The 19342-nt window shown below is 45.6% G+C and overlaps 1 protein-coding gene across 6 annotated transcripts in view; it reads right to left on the minus strand.

Moving 5' to 3' along the window:
• The window catches only part of SLC44A3 (solute carrier family 44 member 3), a 74371-nt gene that overhangs the window by 38509 nt on the left and 16520 nt on the right, over positions 1-19342 (minus strand). For all 6 annotated transcript variants that reach the window (XM_015145455.3, XM_015145453.3, XM_015145471.3 and 3 more), the window contains exons 6-9: positions 18045-18205; positions 15792-15881; positions 13510-13634; positions 10162-10348 (exon numbers count right to left, since the gene is read on the minus strand). In XM_015145455.3, the coding sequence (XP_015000941.1) occupies positions 10162-10348; positions 13510-13634; positions 15792-15881; positions 18045-18205 (563 nt within the window). The remainder of the gene's footprint in view (positions 1-10161; positions 10349-13509; positions 13635-15791; positions 15882-18044; positions 18206-19342) is intronic.

Here is a 19342-nt window from a genome sequence, read left to right on the forward strand (position 1 = left end):
CTGCATTTGATTTCCAGATCTTTTCCCACTATGGATTTTAAAACTACTACTACTGGGAAGAAGATGCGTGCTCTGGTCTTTGGTGAAAGCTATAGCTTGAAGAACATTTAGAGATTGTTTCATATTTCCTGTCATAGCTATGAATTGACTTTAGGTTCATCATTCAGGAGTCCTTAGAAATTCATAGTAGGGTCTGTGTGAAGGAAAGGGGAGGATATCCGTGCTGTAGATCAAAAACTGATTCCACTGACTAAGGCTGATCTTAATTCCCAAGCTCTATGTTCTGCTGAACAAGAGTTACATTGTAAGAAACAGTGGAGCAGCTTGATATACAGAGAGGTTAATATTTTATGAATGCTGGGCTCACTTTGGCTTGGAGGCAATCTCTGTTTTAGGTAAGGCATGGATAAATGCCTATGCTTTTCTAAAATGGGGTGATTCAGGGCACACTTCAGGAAACATTCCCAATTCCAGAGGAGGTGGCCCCTCCCAAGCAGAGTGCCTGTTAGGTAGATGAGGTCAGGGGACTTTGAGAACCACTCTGGAATTTCAGAAGTGCTCTGAGCCAGGGAAGAAGTACCTGCTCCTCCTACAAGGCCCAGCAGTATCAGCGACAGATTATGCTTTTGCAAAACTAGGTTTACAATATCACGAATAGTCTGAGGGCAGAGAACATTTCCACAGAACAGGAAGGATGATTTCTTCAGACAGACAAAGGTAAGTATGTCCTACAGGACCTGGACACTAATGGGGGCCAGACTCTCAGCTGCCCTGTGCTGTCAAGGGCACATATGCACACACCTCCCAACCTGGCACAGTCAGCGGTGGGAGCAGCTGAAGTGATGAGTCAAGATCCGCTTAGACATTATTTGGCATTCCCCCAAAGAATGGCATTTGGCATTCCCCAAAGAAGCTGAACCCGCAAGTTATTTTTAAGTGATCACTATTGTTTCTGAACGTCCTTATCAAAGCCATCTTCTATTTGTTCCTGGGGCTGTTTAGGACTTTCCTTTAGGGCAGGGTTTGTCACCGACGTTGTGGATCAGATCTTCGCTGGGGCTGGGACTGTCCTGCGCACTGAAGGGCGTTAGCAACATGCCTCTCCTCTCTACAGATGCCAGGACGCTCTCCCTCCCCTCCCGCAGCCACGACAACCCAAAAATGTGTCCACACATTGCCAAATGCCACATCAGGGGCAAAAAGTCACCTGGTAGGGGGCACTTGAGAACCACTGCTTTAGACAAACGTTCAGGGGCGCTCTGGCTTCAGGGCAAAAGCAGGGAAACAAGTTGGATGCAGTTCCGAGCCTGCGGTTGCAGAGCCTGTGGGTGGGGCAGACGTGCTTAGGCACACATGACTGCCCTCTCCTGGATGGCTGTGTCAATGCAGGCAAGATCCCCTCATCACATGACAGTTACTTTGTCTCTATGGACTGGGCACTACAGCTACTATCATGGGTAGCTAACGGGTGTTAAAGGGAAGTAGACTATGGGTAGATCCCAATATATGACGGATCTCAGGGGATAGTGGTGGCAAGAGCACTGAATTGGGAGAAGGCTTGGTTCCAAGCTCAGCTTTGAAATGTGTGACAAGCAAAGTGGGCCACAGCTCTCTGATGGTGAAGATGAGAGTAGACAAGATGAACTTGGGACAGTGATTACTGGCTTGGGCTTGAGAGTCACACAGGCTGAGAGTCACATCTCTGCACTGTGCCCTGAGCAACCTCGGGCAAATAGTGGGACTTTTTTTGAAATCTGCCTCATCACTTGAAATCAGAGGATAGTAATACCTACTTCTCACACCCTTGGTGATCTCGTCCTGTCTTGTGGCTTTTAGTGCAATACACATAGCTGTTATGAGTTAAGTATAATAAACAGGTAAGGCTGTTAGAATATTAAGTGCAGTAGGGTCAGCTACAGTGAGTGCCACACAGGGTTAGCTATAAATGAGATATAGGTAGATAGAATTTCAATTCTGAAATTAACTTACACATTTATTGAGCATCTACTGCATGCTGGTATTATGCTGGACCTCAGCTATTGGGGGAACAATAAATGAGGCAAAAAAAAAAAAATCAGAGAGAGGATACCATCTGAGTTACTATCAGAAACTTACATGCTCCCATATCGGTCCATTCATTTCCCCTTCTTCTGCACAACTGTTTTATAAATCCCCCTTCAACCTTCAAGAGCTTCCTTCCCATCCTGACTCTCAGCCAATGATCTTACCTCCTGTTTCACTGAGCAAACTGATGCAATCAGAAAACCTCCACTAGTGCCGACCACCTCACACCTAAGCTGCTATCAACACAGGTCCATAATCTGAGCCCTCTCCCAGAACATCATATTAATAAATGGTCCATGATCCTACGGCCACACTTCACCAGATCCCACTCTTTCTCAATTGTGTGAACATAACTTTTCAATAATTTTCACCCTCTTCATCAAAATCTTTCCACTGAATCATTCTCAACTATCTCTCATCTTTAAGAAAAATCTACTGTGGACTCTTTCCTCTTCCAGCTTCCTCCCCATTTCTGTTCCTTTTAACAGCGAAATTCCTCAAGATTGTTTATACTTGCTCTTACAATTATTTTCTTCCCATTTTCTCTTCACCTGCTCCAATCATGATCATTCAGTGGTCAATCCTCAGTTCTTCCTTTAGCGGCAGCACTTGCCACACTGGACCACGCACATCTCTGTGAAACCCTTCACTCGCATTCCAGGGCCCCACACTCCACCCTTTCTCCTTCTGCCCCCGGTCACTCCCTGTCAGCCTTCTTTGTTCTCCCTCATCTCCTGGGCATCCTGAAGTGCCTCAAAGCACAGTCCTTGGATTTCTTCCCTTATCTATCTACATTCATTCTAATCTCATGGTTTTAAATACTATTAATATGTTCCCAAGTTCCTAAATGTAAATCCTAGCCAGGACCTCCTCCACTAACTTCAGACTCAGATAGCTAACTGCCTACTTAACATCTCCATCTGGTGGTCTAAAAGACATGTCAATTAAAGCAACTAAAAATTAATTTCTGATCTACCCCTAAAATGCTATACTCAAATTCTTGCCCCATATATCAGCTTATGGCAAAGTTATTTTCCAGTTGCTCAGGCCAAAATCCCTCAGAGTCCTCTCCGACTCCTCTTTCTTTCATGTAACCAGAAAATCCAATTTGCTCTACCTTCAAAATATATGCAGAATTCAATATGTCACACCACTTCCACCATTATGACCTATTCCAAGCCACCATCCTCTTCTTACTGAATCACTGCTATTAAAATGTAGTCAGGTCAAGTTTTTATTCTGCTTAAAATCCTGTAAAAACTTCCCAATTCAGGTTAGAAGCCAAAGTTCCTACAAAGGCCAGAAAGGCCCCAGGATCTGACTGTGTGCACCCTGACTCCCCCCTGAACCAAGCTCTCCCTCGCTCACTCCACTCTGGCTGAATAGGCTTCCCTTGCTGTGCCCTAGAACTCCGGCCTCTTGCCAGCCCCTGTGCCTGGGCTGTTTCCCCTTGCTTTAGATGTTCTTATGGCTCTGCACTCACCTACTTCAAATCTTTCCTCATCATCACCTTCTCAGTGAGGCATCCCCAATCACTAAATTTTAAATGACACCCTGCCCCCTCATGCATTTCCTATTTGTCCTTTCTGCTTAATTTTTCTCCATGCCACTTATCAACTTTTAAAGTACTATAACATTGACTGACTTATTTTATTTAAGGCCTGTCTCCTTCTACCCTCCAAACTGGAAGAAAAGCTGTATCTCCAGCATTTTTAACAGGGTCTGTACACAGTAAATACTTAATAAATATTTGTTGATTGAATGAATGAATGGATATATCTTCCTCAAGTAATATATCTATTAAAGAGATTTGGAGACAATTTTCTAGAGATCTTCCTTGAGAGCATCAAAATAATCTGAAAGATATTCATAATGCAGTTAGCTGTAGGTCTGGATATTATTAGCAAGCTTTAAAGCATTTCAAAAGACTAAGGTGATATAATGATTATTGCAGATGGCAGTTCCTTAAGAAAGGCAGTCCAGCTGGTTGGGATAATTCCCCAAAGGAAGCAGGCCTAATTTGGAGGGGTTCTACTTTCTAGCACATTCTGTGCACTTGGCCTTGTCCAGCACACTGACCCAAGGGTCCTGCCAGCCCCAGTCTGCTGACACTCATCCTGCCTGTGTCTCGCACTAGCTTCAGCTTCTGCTCTGGCAGCAGCTGAGGATTAGGAAAAAAGAGAGGAAAGTCTCATTGACAGGCAGCCTGCAATATATGAGCTCTTCATGTGTCCATCTCATTTCACACCCATGACACTGATGTGATGTTACTCCCTGGGTCAGCACCCCTAACTGAATCCATTCAGGTATGGAACTGAGCTAAGAGACACAGAAAGAAAAAGGCATGGTCCTGGCCCTCACATGCTCTTCCTCTTGTGGGAGAACAATACATCTTGCTTTATTGTTCATCGCACTTATCACTAAGGAATGCATATTTCCTTATTCACTGCCTCTCTGCCCACCCACTAGAATGTCAGGCCTGAAGAGCAGAACCGCTGTCTTGTTCACTGCTGTATCTCAAGTACCCAGGGCATGTAGTGTGACTCCAGGGCTGACGGGGCAGGCATGAGATAAATCGTTGTTGAAAGAATGAAGAATATAAAACACGCAAGGAAAAAAATGGAGGAGAAATAGATCTAAGTACGGCTGATAAATTTATAGGAGATTTTCCAAGAAGAATAATACTCAAAACCAATCTTGAAGAATGACTGGTTTGAGGAAGCAGTTTAGGGGGAGAGTTGGGGTGAGAGTTGGGCAGGGGAGGGGATTCTAGAGGAAGATCCCAACAGGAGCAAAGGTATGGGGACGTACGTGAAGACTGCTTTCCTTTGCACCTTGCCAAAGGGACCAGGAACTTCTGAAATGCAGGAGCTGTTACAGCTCTCTCCTGTGCACCCTCCCTTTACTCTTTTCCTGGAACAAGACTGGGCCACTAGCAGGCTTTTGCAAAATAACTTCAATTATCTTCTAGATCTCTAATAACTTAAAAAAACAGACAATTTTCTTTTAAATTGTGTTATTGAATGTGCCAGAGAAAGCAAAGAATAAACCACAGAACTGAAGGTACTAGATGTTTCTTGGTCAACATTAATTCCTAATACAAAAAATACACATGGTTCATTATTTGTAAAGCGAAGCTCTTGTCTCATCTCAGCCTCCTAACATCCTTGTGAGGCAACCTTACATCAGTTTCCCATTACAAAAATGGCAAAAAGGAAGCACAAAGGCAGAGCCAGCCTGGGTTCCGGGTCATTGGATGGGAAACCTATGGAAAGCTCTCTGTCTGAGCCTGCTGCCTCCTTTCCAAGCCCACTCCTTTGTGTACCCCAAGTACATGGTGTATGCTGTGTGCAGCCCTGTGATTAAATCTTCTAACTGCAGCACAGACCGGGAGGGCAGCCCCCACCCCTGCAAAAATCCAATAGAGGTCTCTTCCATTGTACAGACTCTGGAGCTTCCAGACCATCTTAATGACCACCGGAGGTGACCAGGTCATCTGAGCTCCTTCCAACCCACCAGATTACCAAGGTTACCACAGTTTTCACTTTTTCCTATTGGATTTTAGTAGTTCCTGTCATATTGCTGGTAACAGACAAATCCCAATGGACTAATAAATGTCATTGTTGGGTGGTGGAGAATGGGGGTTTGATAAGATCTGCTGAACAAAAAAATCCCCAAACAAGTCGGAATTTGTCAACTAGTTAAGAGAATGATTAACGGTCATTAGAAAAATAGTACATCTGGGCAAAAATGATCAACCCAAGTTCGCTCCTATCTCTCTTTTTTTTTCTTCTAATGCAGCCCAAAACAGTATTCATTCAGCCATCTGACACAACTTAAACAACTATTTGTGTGGCTCACACCCATAATCCCAACACCTTGGGAGGCCAAAGCAGGTGGAGTGGACTGCTTGAGCCCAGGATTTCTAGACCAGCCTGGGTAATATGGCAAAATCCTGTCTCTACAAAAAAAGCACAAAAATTAGCTAGGCACAGTGGCACGTGCAGCCCCAGCTACTGGGGAAGCTGAGGTGGGAGGATCACTTGAGCCTGGAGGTTGATGCTACACTTGAGCCTGAGCAACAGATTGAGGCCCTGTCTCAAGAAAAACAAACAAACAAAACCAACAAAAACGACCATTTCCACACTGAGGACGCCCACACACAAAACCGGGCGCTAACTGAAGAGTGTGTCTGTTCCCCTGAAGCTGCCTGTGGGAGGTGGAATGAGACAATCGGGCACTGTGTGGCGGGCTCGCCACCCGACCACCTGGCGCCTCTTCACAACAGGTGAAAGCGGCTCAGAGTCCCTCTCAAGTGTTAGCTGGGGCATCTTCTGAAGATCAAAAAGTGATGCAGCTGCTGATCTGCCCAGCCGCAGAACCAGGCTCTCTGGCACTGGTGAAAAGGCCTCTGAGAACAAAGGGGACCCTGTGTACCTGGGTCGGCCACAGGCAGGTGGAAGGAGGGGACAGGTGATTTGGTTTCTATGATGCCTGACCCCAGCGGGGTGAGGGGGTGGTGGTCGCTCTGCGTGGCACCTTCTCTCCTGAAAAGCCTGAAATCGACCTGCTCATAGATGCCTCCCATAGGTCCGGGACACCCAGTTTCCTTTCCGGCCCCTCGACTGTTCTCGCTGTTTGCTGCTTGCACTGACAGCGAATTGTCACACTTCACTGCGTGATCCTGAGAGGTGGCTGCAGAATGACACACTACCTTCAGCCCTGAAAAATAACCTCCAGGTCTCTCTGCAGTGGAGGCCACTAAGCCCTCGGCCCAACCTAGGCCTACGCAGGGGCACAGGCTGGCAGTTAAGGGGCACAGGCTGACAGTTCACGCCCAAGCCGGCCTTAGGGCTTGTTCCTCTCTGATTTCACTGGCCTGGGCTCTTCCCTTGACCCCTGTGGCCAGGTCCTCTCGTTGTGCTGTCTTGACCCCCACTGCATCCCCCTTTGTCTCCTTCTGTATTTTTCGACCTGGCAATTTCCAGCCTGCCTTCTGAGAAGCCCTTCCTGACTCGCAGCACGGGTTACAGCCTTGTTCTGCTGCTCCCGTAGCTCCCCAGATTCCTCTAATCATCATATCCATCAAGCTTCGCTGCAATCACACGTTTCATTGTTGGACCATCCTGCTCGACTGTAAGTACTGAGGGCAGAGAGACGACCTCAATCTTGTTTCCTACCTCCCACTAGTGCCGTGCTCAGCACCTCATCCCCACAGTGCCCACCAAATACTTCTCAATTAAATTAAAACCATCCCTGCTCCAAAACATCATGGGGTCTAGCCATAGACACAGTTCCTTTTACCCAGATTCACAGCCAACAGGAGCCCCCTGGCTGGACTGGCTGCACTGAAGGAGGCAGGAAGAGGAGGGTCCTTCACTGGTCCTGAGCCGTATTTCCTAAGACCTCACTGTTTCTCTGGTGATTCTCTAGAGGCGAGGGTACAAGCCCTACAGTGCCGCTGCCCAGGGCCACTGCCACCACCTCCATCACACCTCATCCCCAGCTCGCTCTGGCTGTCAACCTCGAGCCCCAGACACATTATGGGCACAGCCCACATCCACCAGCCAACTGCTATGGTCCCCAGTGAAGCTCAGCTTCATCCTGAGCAAATTTGAAGAGGCCTATTTTTATTTCCTAGCTTTCAATCTCAGATGCAAGGGAGGTGTGAGGTAGTGGAAAGAGCACAGGCTCTGTTCCAAAGCCTGGAGTCACAGCACGTCATGCCTCCCAGCTGTATGACCTCAGACACATGACTTCCTCAGAACCTCAATTTTCCTGCCTGTAACTTGAGCATAACAATGCCCACGTCACATGGGGACTGTGATGCCTGGGGGACAGAACATAAGAAAGCATCCATACAGAGATTAGAATCTAGGACATTTTCAACAAAGGTTTGTTTCACTTCATGCACCGGGGCCACTGCCCTTCCCTTCTGACCAGGGCTGAGCCCCCTTCAAGCTCTCTTGAGGAAGACCATCCAATGCTGAGACTTCACCTGTCTCATGGTATCTATTCTCCCCTCTTTTCTTGGTAATGGAACCTCTGATTTTTAAATGGTGCGTGGCTGCCGAAAATAAAACTACATTTCCTGGTGTTGCTTGCAGACAAGTGCTGCTATGTAACTGGGACCTGGCTGGTGAGGTGTGGATGGAAGCGCCACCTGTGACTTCTGGGAGGGGCATGCTCGCTTTCCTCCCTGCCACCCTCAAGGTCGGAATAAGGCATGGCAGTGGGAGCCTGAGCGGCCGTTCACTATGAGGTGGAAGCAAGGGCAGAGGCTGCAGAAGAAGAAAGTGGGTGCCTGAGTCCTTGAGCTCTAGGGAACTAGGCTGGGATGGATCCTCTCCGTGTGGACTTCATCTGTGTGACAGAGAAATTACCTTACATCCTTCTTTAGCCACTGTTGTTTTGAGTTTTCTTTCACTCCCAGACAAACCTCATTCTGATGGATTACACTCCTCTGACCAATGTTCCTCCCTGGGTAATTATCAGAAGTTCACTGCAGGCCTTCAGCAAGCTTCCAGGGAGCCCCCAGCAGAATGCCCCTATGCACCTCTGAAGGTGGAAACATAGGCCTCCAAGGGCTGCATCTTCCAGGGAGCCTGCTGACCATCTTGGCACTGTGGCCTCAGTTAGGTCCAGAGGAGAAGGAAGGGGACTGAGTTACTAAGAATCTATTACATAGCAGCTGTTCTTACTTATATAACTGGAGCCGGTAAAGGACAAGATAAACTTCAGAAAACGTTAAGGAACTGCATCAGCCTTGCTGCTTTGACATCAGCTGTGGTCCTTATCTGTCTGGTGACAGTCTCAGGAAGCCACTTACTCTTTTGTACTTGCATCCATGTGTACTGAATTTGGGTCTTAAGAAAATCAAAGAGGAGTTAGAAGAGATCTAGACAGTGCCGCTCAAAGTGTGGTCCACAGACAAGCTGTCTGACCTCACATTGTTAGTGAGATAAACAGCTTGTGCCAGAATGTAGATCAACCGCATCACTAAGCACACTGTTTCTCAGCTGACATTGTTTTTTCCACAGCAAGACTTTCTCAATGAAGGAAGCAATGGATTGATGTCCATTCTAGCTAAGCTCCTTGTCTGGCTTCAGACTGCACTCTGAATAGTGCTGCTTTAGAATATGGTTGCCCTGTTATGGAGCTTTACAAAAACATATACTAGGTCCCACCCCAAACCACGTGAATCAGAATCTCTGAGGCTGGGGCCCAGATAACTGCATTTTAATAAAGCACCAAAGCCGATTCTGAGGAATAGCCCAGCTGAAGAACGACTATGTGGATATGAAAAAAGGATGGAGGAGAGAATCTTGTCTTTTCAGGACCAAGGCATGTGAACTATGAGTTTGCTTTAAATGTACACTGGCTCTGTGGGGCATAACACATTTTTTTTTTTTTTTGAGACGGAGTCTTGCTCTGTCACCCAGGCTAGAGGGCAGTGGCATGATCTTGGCTCACTGCAACTTCCACCTCCCAGGTTCAAGCAATTATCCTGCCTCAGCCTCCCGAGCAGCTGAGACTACAGATGCATGCCACCATGCCCAGCTAATTTTTGTATTTTTAGTAGAGAGAGGGTTTCACCATGTTGGTCAGGCTGGTCTCGAACTCCTGACCTCATGATCTACCCACCTCAGCCTACCAAAGTGCTGGGATTACAGGCATGAGCCACAGCGCCCGGCCGCATAACACATTTTTAATAGAGTCTTTCCTGGGTTCTTCTTTATCACCTACTGGTTTGATAGGGGTTGGCAAATTACCTTGGATAAAATTTATACCTGGAGACATCTGGTAACATTCTTACTATTGGCTTTTGTTCATATTGCAGTTTTTCCTAGAGCTTTCAGTCCTTACTGAATTTATTCTCTCGTGAAACACAAACCCAGCTTCTTTAAAACCAATACAAAAGAGGTAAAAGAACTTCCCACTTTCCCCCATGACAGAGCCCCTAACACCATCACTGCTGTCATCAGACACCTCTGGCTGAAGGAGGGGTTTGGTGCCTACAGAAACAGGCTAATGGTTCCAAAATGGTCTTCTGTGTGTGACTCCAAGGTGATGGAACCCACATCCACTGTCCCTTACCTGCAGTTCCCAGGCTCAGCAGCACAGCCACCCAGAGGACCCAGAAGAAAATGAGGATGGCAAATGTCCACAGTGGCTGGAACAGCAGGAAGGGAGCACTGCTGATGGCTTTATTTGTGATTTGGAAAAGCTCAACTGTCAATTTTATTCTCTTTCTGAGAACAAAAATCAAGACGAGCAGGACTGCCTGGTGAGAAAGGGGTTTGAGTAAATTACTTTCAAATAATGGAGAACTGGGTAGAGCTTAAAGCAAGCCCTATTATTATTATGACATCTCAGCAAACAGCTCTTTTAAGATAGTTACTCACTACTTTGTTATAATTTTACAGGTGCATTCGCAAACACTAATTGAGCATCTAGTAAGTGCTGGCCCCTGGAATAGATCTTAATAGATATAATAGTGAACAAGACACAGTCCCTCCATAAAAGGCCTTGTAGTCTGGTCAGAGAAAAATATAAAATGAGAATAAGGTCTTCTAATGTCAAGGAACTGTCTTATATCCTCCCCTCCACATCCCACAGAACCCAAGATATTGCAAAAGACAAGCGAATATGAGTATGAGGCAAAAAGACTCAAAGCCACCTTCTGTGCCTTCTTCTAGCGTTCCCTCCCTGCATATAAACATTTACAAATCTCATATTAATGAAACAAACCATTCTGCACTCCTCCAACCCCATCCAGCCACTGCCATCTCTTACTCCTTTCATGGCCGAGCTTCTTGGCTTGTCTACACCCATCATCTGTACTTCCACACTCCAACTCATTCTTCAACCACTCGCAAACATCCAGACCCCAACATACTTTTGAAATGGCTCTCCCTGAAGTCACTTCATGTGACCTCCTGAGTGTTAAATGCCATAGAAACATTCCAGGTCTTGCTTGACTTCAGCATGGCATCAGATCCCTTGTCCACTCCTCTTTTCTCAAAACGTTTTCCTCCCTTGGCTTCCATGATCTTTCCTTTAGCTCTCCTACGTCTTTAATTGCTGCTTCTTGAGATCTTCTAGGGGTATCTCCTATTCCTCTGTGCTTTTAGCATCCTTCCTAGATGCTGACAACCTCCAAATAAAAACCTCCAGCCTCACTTTTCTCTAGGTGCTGGAAGAATAAGCACATCAGTTATTGACAAGGCCATGGATGTCCTACAGTATGTCAAACTCAGTTTATCCTGAATCAAATTCATTATCTTCACACTAGAACCTCCTCTTCCCCCTGTATTCTTTATCTCCACTGGCCCTAATTTTTCTGGACTCTCCAAGAGTAAGTTAGGTTCCCCTCTTGTGTGCTCCCACTTTATTCCACACTTACCCTATTTACTATTTAACATATTCTATAAATGTTTTCTCATCTGAATCTCCCATTAGATTAGGCTTCTAGAGAGCAGGGCCTTTCTTATTGTCAAGGACTGGCAAAGTACCCAGCACAATCCCAATTACCTCTGGTTCAGTTTCCTCAATACCTCTCATGCCATCCTTTCCTCTCTATTTTCACTGCTGAGGCCACAGCTTGAGTCTCAGCCTCTTTCTTCTAGACCCCAATAACCTCATTAGCTTTCTGCATTTAACCTCCCTGACCCCGCCCGCCCCCCAACTCAATCCCTCCTCCACTCCACAGCGAAGGAGACCTTTGGAAAGTGCAAAGACAAAAGACGGTATTTCCCGGCTCAAAATCCATCCACGGCACCCCATTGCCTCTGGAGAAAGAACAAATCTATCATCATCGCAGATCAGGACCTTCCTGACATGACCCTCCCTGCACCTGCATCTCAGGCTTCCATCAAGGGAACTTCCTGCAAGTCACTCCCCTGCCCATGTGTCCTCATGTATGCTGTGCCCTTGGCCTGAGATGCTCTTTCTCTTCCAGCTGTGCTGGAGCATTTCTGCCCTCAACAGTCAAGTGGAGGAAAGACAGTCAGATGACAGTGGGATAAACTGTGCAGAAGCTGCTCCAGGATCTGGGAGCACAGCCTCCTGACCACACAGGGAGGGGTGTCAGGAGAGGCCCCACAAGACACCTAGAGGAGACCCTTCAGTTGTAAAGGCTGAGGAGGAACTCCCATCTGGGCTTTTCTGAGGATGAGTGAACTAGCTCATCCAGCAACCGGGAATTGGTAAGAACTCATGACAAATGAACAGGAGGTAAGCTGGGACTCAATTCTGCCTTCTGGAGCAGCCCCTGTGCAGAACTCATGGACACAGGTGAAAACAGCCTCTCTGCTCACACGGCCTCCCCTCTCCCTAACCTTGCCCTGGCCCTGAGAGCTGGGTGGCATAAATGGTGCAGTGTGTAAACCCAAAGGGAGCCCTGTGGAGGATAGACGGAGGAACCGGACCCTTCCCAGCTCCCAGGCCAGCTCCTCTTCCCCCACGCCCAGCCTGGGGAATGCGGAAGCCCTTTCATCTCTAGCCTCCTTTGCAGACTCTGTTGAGTGTCCAGCCTGGTCCCCGCCTGAGGCAAGAGCAACCAAGTGCTTTACTTTATTATACCCTTGCTCCTTGGCACATTTTATGTGAAGATCACAAACCCAAAACCTCACCGTGGAAAGGAGAAAATGTGAAAACTACCAAATATGGGAACAGAAGGATTTCCTATGAGAGAATTTTGTTGGTGTGAGAATCTGCATTTGCTGCAAGATTCAATGGGCTTGTGGAAACCCCTGGCTCTGCAGCTGTTCCACAGAACAGTCAGTAACCAACACACCAGCAAGAACAACTCTGGGTGACCTGAAGCCAGTGCAGGGCCTGCCCCAGGGCCTTGTGATTGTAGCCTTCCTAATGGCCCCTGGAGAGGGTCCTGAATGACATCTGGTTGCCAACCACTCACCGCCAATAACTAATACCTGCTCCCTCAATATTCTAAGTTGGCCTGTTTTCAACTAGAGAGTTCACTGAGGAGGCAGCAGTTTCTTTGAACACCAAAATAACCCAGTGGCCAGTGGGTTTGGAAACAAAGGGCTCTGTGTGCTAGAGGGCAGTGGGAGCTGAGCATACACTGGCAAAAGGAAACTGCTCCTCACAAACAGGGAATGGGAACCGCTGTAAGCCTGCCTCCGCCCATCCACCATGCCCACCTTGTAGCCCCTCAGGACTGAGAACAGTGCAACAACAGGGATAACACAGCAGTCTCTGGGAGGTGGCAGAAATGACTTGGGAAGAAGAACTAAAACCTTTTTTTTCTTATTTTTGGAGGGTTTTGATTTATTCCTACACAGTTATCTCAAATCCAAAGAAGGCACATTCTGAATCAAAAGAAAAACAAATTCTAGTTGTTTTTGGCTAGAATTCAATGATTTGGATTTCAGAGTTCTGGCTGGCTACCTGACCTACTGCTGGAAGAGCATTTCTTACCGTGATGCCTGTAGATACGATAGCAAACCCCAGCACACACTTCATATTTTCCCTTTCTGTGTCCAATTCTATGCTGAGGTCATTGGTATAGTCATAATACAGCCACCATAAGACACCGCAGACAACTAGAAAAGAGAACAGTAGCAGAGCTCAGGGCAAGCGCCATGAGATAACCTTTCCCCAGCACACAGAATCATTCAGGGAAGTCCAGCCACTGCCCACTGGCTGTGTGGCGCTGCTCTGGCACTGGGTCCCAAATACTCAGACCCAACAGGCAACTGCTGCCCTCTGAAGAAGCTGGGCAGAGCCAGGGCAACCCATAGAGGACCCACAAGTTCTGGGATGATGCTTGTTTTGGGAGACCGAGGATGGTGACCCCAGAACACAGGCGCCTAACCCACAGGTTGGGTCTGGACACGAGCAGGAGGAAAACCCCATGGACAGGATGGTGAGAGGGACAAGGCTAGAGCTCACTGTCTAAATGTTTTATGCAAGCTCTGCTGGTGATATCTCCTGTGGGAGCCTGGATGTTGGCTGCTCACCCACAAAACCGGGCGAATTTACATGGCCTGTGGGAATCACGGAAGTCAGAAGCTCATTTGGAAGATGCCCTGATGTTGCAAGTACTCCACATTTAGGTAAGAAATACCACCTTATGCCATATCCACAGTAACTATAGGAAGGTTGGAGTGGACAGGAAGAAACCTCCCTCAGAAGTCATTGTGCCTGTCCTCCAACGCAGGGCTACAGGGCTCCATGTTGCTGAGGGCAGAGCTGATGACTCAGGGTAATGGAACATGACAATCACGTCAGTTTTTAAAAATTAAAATATAGTCATCACTGCATGATGATATTTGGATCAACAATGGACTGTATATATGATGGTGGTTCATGAGATTAATAATGCTGTACTTTTCTGTGTTTACATGTGTTTAGATACACAAATACTGACCATTCTGTTACAGCGGCCAACAGTATTCTGTACAGTTTAGCACGCTGTGCAGGTTGGTAGCCTAGGAGTAATAGGTTATACTGTGTGCCCGGGTGTGTAGTAGGCTCTACCATCTAGGTTTGTGTAAGTGCACTCTATGATGTTCACACAATGAGGAAATTGCTGAGTGATGCATTTCTCAGAACACATCCCTCCCCATCATTAAGTGACACCTTACTGTATGCCACACCAGTTGGTAAATGGCTGCTGCCTTGAGCCTCCTGTGTGCCCTTGTCCCTCAGACCTCTTTCCCAACAACTGCTGGTGAGATCCACGATCCAGCAATCGGGAGGGAAATATGGGCACAGTACAGGGTCTCCAGGACTCTGCTTCCACGCAGGCCTGTGTGTCTTCTGGCTGGTCAGAGCCTTTGCATGACAACTATGGGCACCCATGTGCCAATGGGTGAGGTGCACATTCAGAAGAAATCCTTTAAAATACTCCCAATGGGTACTGGGATTCTCTTTTAATGTTATGGATACCAGCTCACACTATTGGAAAGTTCATCTCAGGGGCAGCATAACATAGCAGAAAAAACAACGGATTTGGCTGGATGTGGTGACTCACGCCTGTAATCCCAGCACTTTGGGAGGCCAAGGTGGGCAGATCGCTTGAGCTCAGGAGTTGGAGACCAGCCTGGGCAACATGGCAAAACCCCATCTCTACAAAAAATACAAAAATTAGCTGGGTGTAGTGGCATGTGCCTGCAGTCCCAGCTACTTGGGGGGCTGAGACAGGGGGATTACTTGAGCCCAGGAGGTTGAGGCTACAGTGAGCCGCGTTCATGCCACGGCATTCCAGCCTGGGCAACAAAGTGAGAGCCTGCCAGGAAAAGGAAGGAAGGAAGGAAGGAAGGAAGGAAGGAAGGAAGGAAAGAAGGCAGGCAGGCAGGCAGGCAGGCAGGGAGGGAGGGAGGAAGGGAAAGAAAGAAAGAAAGAAAAAGAAAGAAAGAAAGAAAGAAAGAAAGAGAAAGGAAGGAAGGAAGGAGAGAAAGAGAGAAAGAGAAAGAAAGAGAAAGACAGAAAGACAGAAATAAAGAGAGAAAGACAGAAAGACAAAAAAAAAAAAAAAAGAAAAGAAAAAAGATTGGTCATTAACTTTGCACTGTCTGTGAGACATAGCAACTCCCGTTGTCCTCCCTGGGGCCGAGATTTCTCATTTGTAAAGTGACAGGGCTAGATACTCTTTAAGACTTCATGTAGCTTACAAATGCCAATGTTTAAGTTCTATACTTAATGGAAAGGCTTTTCATTTAATCAAAAAGAAATCAGTCAAGTAGAGAAATACTTACACAACAATCCCAAAATAACCAATGAAATGAAAATGTTAACCAGAAGGGTGGTGATGAATCTGAAGGTAAACATCATGGCCAAAGACAAGGCTGAAAAATTAAGCAAAACACATAAACCTCAATAGCAACAAAGGGTAGGGGAGATGATGGTAGCACTGCAATGACAAAACCCTCCAGAATAGAACAGTGATGGCTGAGGATTTCATTCAAACCCTAAATATCTTGGGATATCTACTAAACACTAAATAAAAACAACAAGGTATATGCGGGGCAGTCTCTGACGCACCATTCAATCAAGTGTGGTAAGCCAGTCTCTGGAAGTCCTAGTATTCTTCTTAAAAATAAAAAAATTTTGGCTGGGCGTGGTGGCTCATGCCTATAATCCCAGCACTTTCGGAGGCTAAGGCGGGTGGATCACCTGAGGTCAGGAATTTGAGAACAGCCTGGCCAACATGGCGAAACCCTGTCTCTACCAAAAATACAAAAAATTAGCCGGGCTTGGTGGCAGGCACCTGTAATCCCAGCTACTCAGGAGGCTGAGGCAGGACAATTGCTTGAACTTGGGAGGCGGAGCTTACAGTGAGCCAAGATGGCGCCACTGCACTCCAGCCTGGGCAACAGAGCAAGACTCTGTCTCAGTAAAAAAAAAAAAAAAGAAAAAAAAATTTATAGCAATATTATTCTCAAATGCCCAAATCTTTTTTTCCTACAAGTTCAAATGAACCATTTAAAGTTCTTATCACATGGGTGCAGCACACCAACATGGCACATGTATACATATGTAACAAACCTGCACATTGTGCACATGTACCCTAGAACTTAAAATATATATATATATAAATTCTTATCACACTTAAATCTTTTGACTTTACTGGGCTTATGTAAAGTTCTGACTTTACATGTTCTAAGGTACTCTTATTAAATATGAAAGATTAATGTCTTTAAAATGAAGAATTTAAGATCCTAACCATGAAATAAGCTGTATGTACCTTTTTTGACATAGGAAATTAGGATTGCATCTAGATCGGAGTTATGTTTAGTAAGGTGGGTTTTGGGATCACACAGATCTGGGTTTGAGTCTTAGTTCTGCCACCTCTTCTCCTAGGTGTGCAATACTGGCCAAGTTCTAAACCTCTCTAAGCCTCAGTTTCCTCTCTTACGAGTGGTACTGGGATTCTGAGGTTTTAATGAGTGAAGAATAAGTACAATGCCTGGCACAGTAAACGACAGCTGTTAATACCATTATGAATCTAATAAGTACATGACTATGTCCTTGCAGGGACATTAGGTCATTCTATAAGATATCAGGAATAACCTGAGGATTTTTTGTTATATATTGTAACCAAGCCAGTATCTGGTAGTCAAAGCATCTTGTTTGAGTCAACTGAAGTCATTTTCAGCCTCAATAAGAAGTCTGAAAGTCATAATGGTGACTAGTTAAATATCCCCAAGCATTTAGGAATTAGGAACCTTTTAGTAAAGAAACTGTGGAAAACTCAATTTGTTAACTGTTAGAAATATGTTAATGTCTGACCAAAGAGTTTCTCTCATCCAACAGGTTGGGGGGCTGCCACTGGAAAGCAAGGAGACAACAGGCTCTTACCACTGTCTAAAGGAGCAGAGTGTATTAACCTGTTCAAAGAGAAAGTTGGCTCTTGATTTCAGCCAACTGAAACATAGAAAATGGGAACTCAAACGGTCAAGAGTGGGTAGCTGCTTCCAGAAATGCCCAGAGAAGGCTTGAGGACTTGACCTGTCTACAACCCAAAGCAGGTATGTCTCTTAGAGGAGCAGGATACAGCAGGCCCTTGCAGTCTGACTCCATTTAACATGGATGCACACATGTCCTTGCCCTGCTCACCAAGCAGCCTTCTGATCTGGTTCACCTACAGGTGGAGGCATGTTTGGCCAGAAGACATGGTTTCTGGTCACTCTGACAGTTGTATTTTTCATGTCCCATCCACAAATTAGCAATCTGCTTTATATACCCATCCCCAGTGAGGAGCAGACACTAGGGCATGGTCAGTATATCAAGGCAACCCCACCCACTGAGGCTTACTGCCAGAGGGCCAGCTGTTCCTCTATTCTTATTGCCCCATCCCCCTTAAATCTGAAACACCGAAAATATCTATAAAAAAATACAAAGTTTTAAATTTAAATCAAGAGGCTAATTTTCATTGTACAACGTATAAAAGTGCTAGGAACTTTGGCATTCCGTAAACAATTACTAAAATTAACTTAACTGAGAATTACCTAATGTGAGGATACACAGGCCAAGGATTGTATCTCTTCCCGACATGATTCCACTTAGAATTCGGTGGAGGGTGTCACCATCATTTATCCAAACAGATGCAAACAGGGAGTAGCACTCAGGTGTTTGAGGGATGCATCGGTTAAATAAGGGAAATGACTTGCTAAAAATAGAAATAGAAAACATGGCAAAAATGTTTATTTAATATTTATCTTTAAAAGATGTTTATTTAACATTCTCAATAACCAAAAATGCTTAAGAACTATAGCAATAGAGCAGGGCCCAGCATGCCATTTGCAGAGCACACCTTAGAAAGCCAGGCCGGTGTGCTCTGCTGCATCATTAGTTGTGTTCTGAATAGGAAGTTGATTATGGGGACTCACAGAAACCAAAAACCTAAACTTGGGGAGCAACATTTTTAAAAATAAAAATTGCATATATTTAAGGTATACAAGGTGATGTTTTGATATATATAAACTTTGTGCAATGATTGCTACAGTTAAGCTAATGAACATATCCATCAATTCCCATAGTTATCGTATTTTGAGAACACTGAAGATCTGTTGTATCAAATTTCAAATATACAATACCGTATTATGAACTATAGTCACCATGCTCTACTTCATGTATCTAGAATTTATTCACCCTACGTAACAGAAACTTATATCCTTTGATCAACATCTTTCATTTCCCCTGCCCGCATCCCTGATAACCAGCATTCTATTCTGTTTCCATGAATTTGACTTTATTAGATTCCACATAAAACTAGGATCATGCATGAGATTTGCCCTTATGTACCTGATTTATTTCATTTAACATAATATCCTCTGGTTCATCCATATTGTTGCAAATAGCAGGATTTCTTCTTTTTTAAGGCTAAATACTACTCTGTGGTATGTGTACATGTACTACATTTTATTTATGGGTAACCACTTTTTTTTCTTTCTTTCTTTTCTTTTTTTTTTTGAGACAGGGTCTGGCTCTGTCACCTGCGCTGGAGTACAGTGGCTCGATCACCGGCCAGTGCAACCTCCGCCTCCAGGGCCCACGCTATTCTCCCACCTCAGCTTCCTGCTACAGGCATGTGCCACCACACCCAGCTAATTTTTGTTTTTTGTAGAGACAGAGTTTCACCAAGTTGTTGCCCAGGCTGGGGGCAACATGAGCTCAAATGATCCACCCACCTTGACGTCCCAAAGTGTTGGGATTACAGGCATGAGCCACTGTGCCCAGCGGGAACCACATTTTTTACTCTCCTGTCTTAGCCCTTCTTAGAAACAAACTACCAACTCCAACAAAA

This window comes from Macaca mulatta, chromosome 1, assembly GCF_049350105.2.
Source record: "Macaca mulatta isolate MMU2019108-1 chromosome 1, T2T-MMU8v2.0, whole genome shotgun sequence".
Taxonomy (NCBI): Eukaryota; Metazoa; Chordata; class Mammalia; order Primates; family Cercopithecidae; genus Macaca; species Macaca mulatta.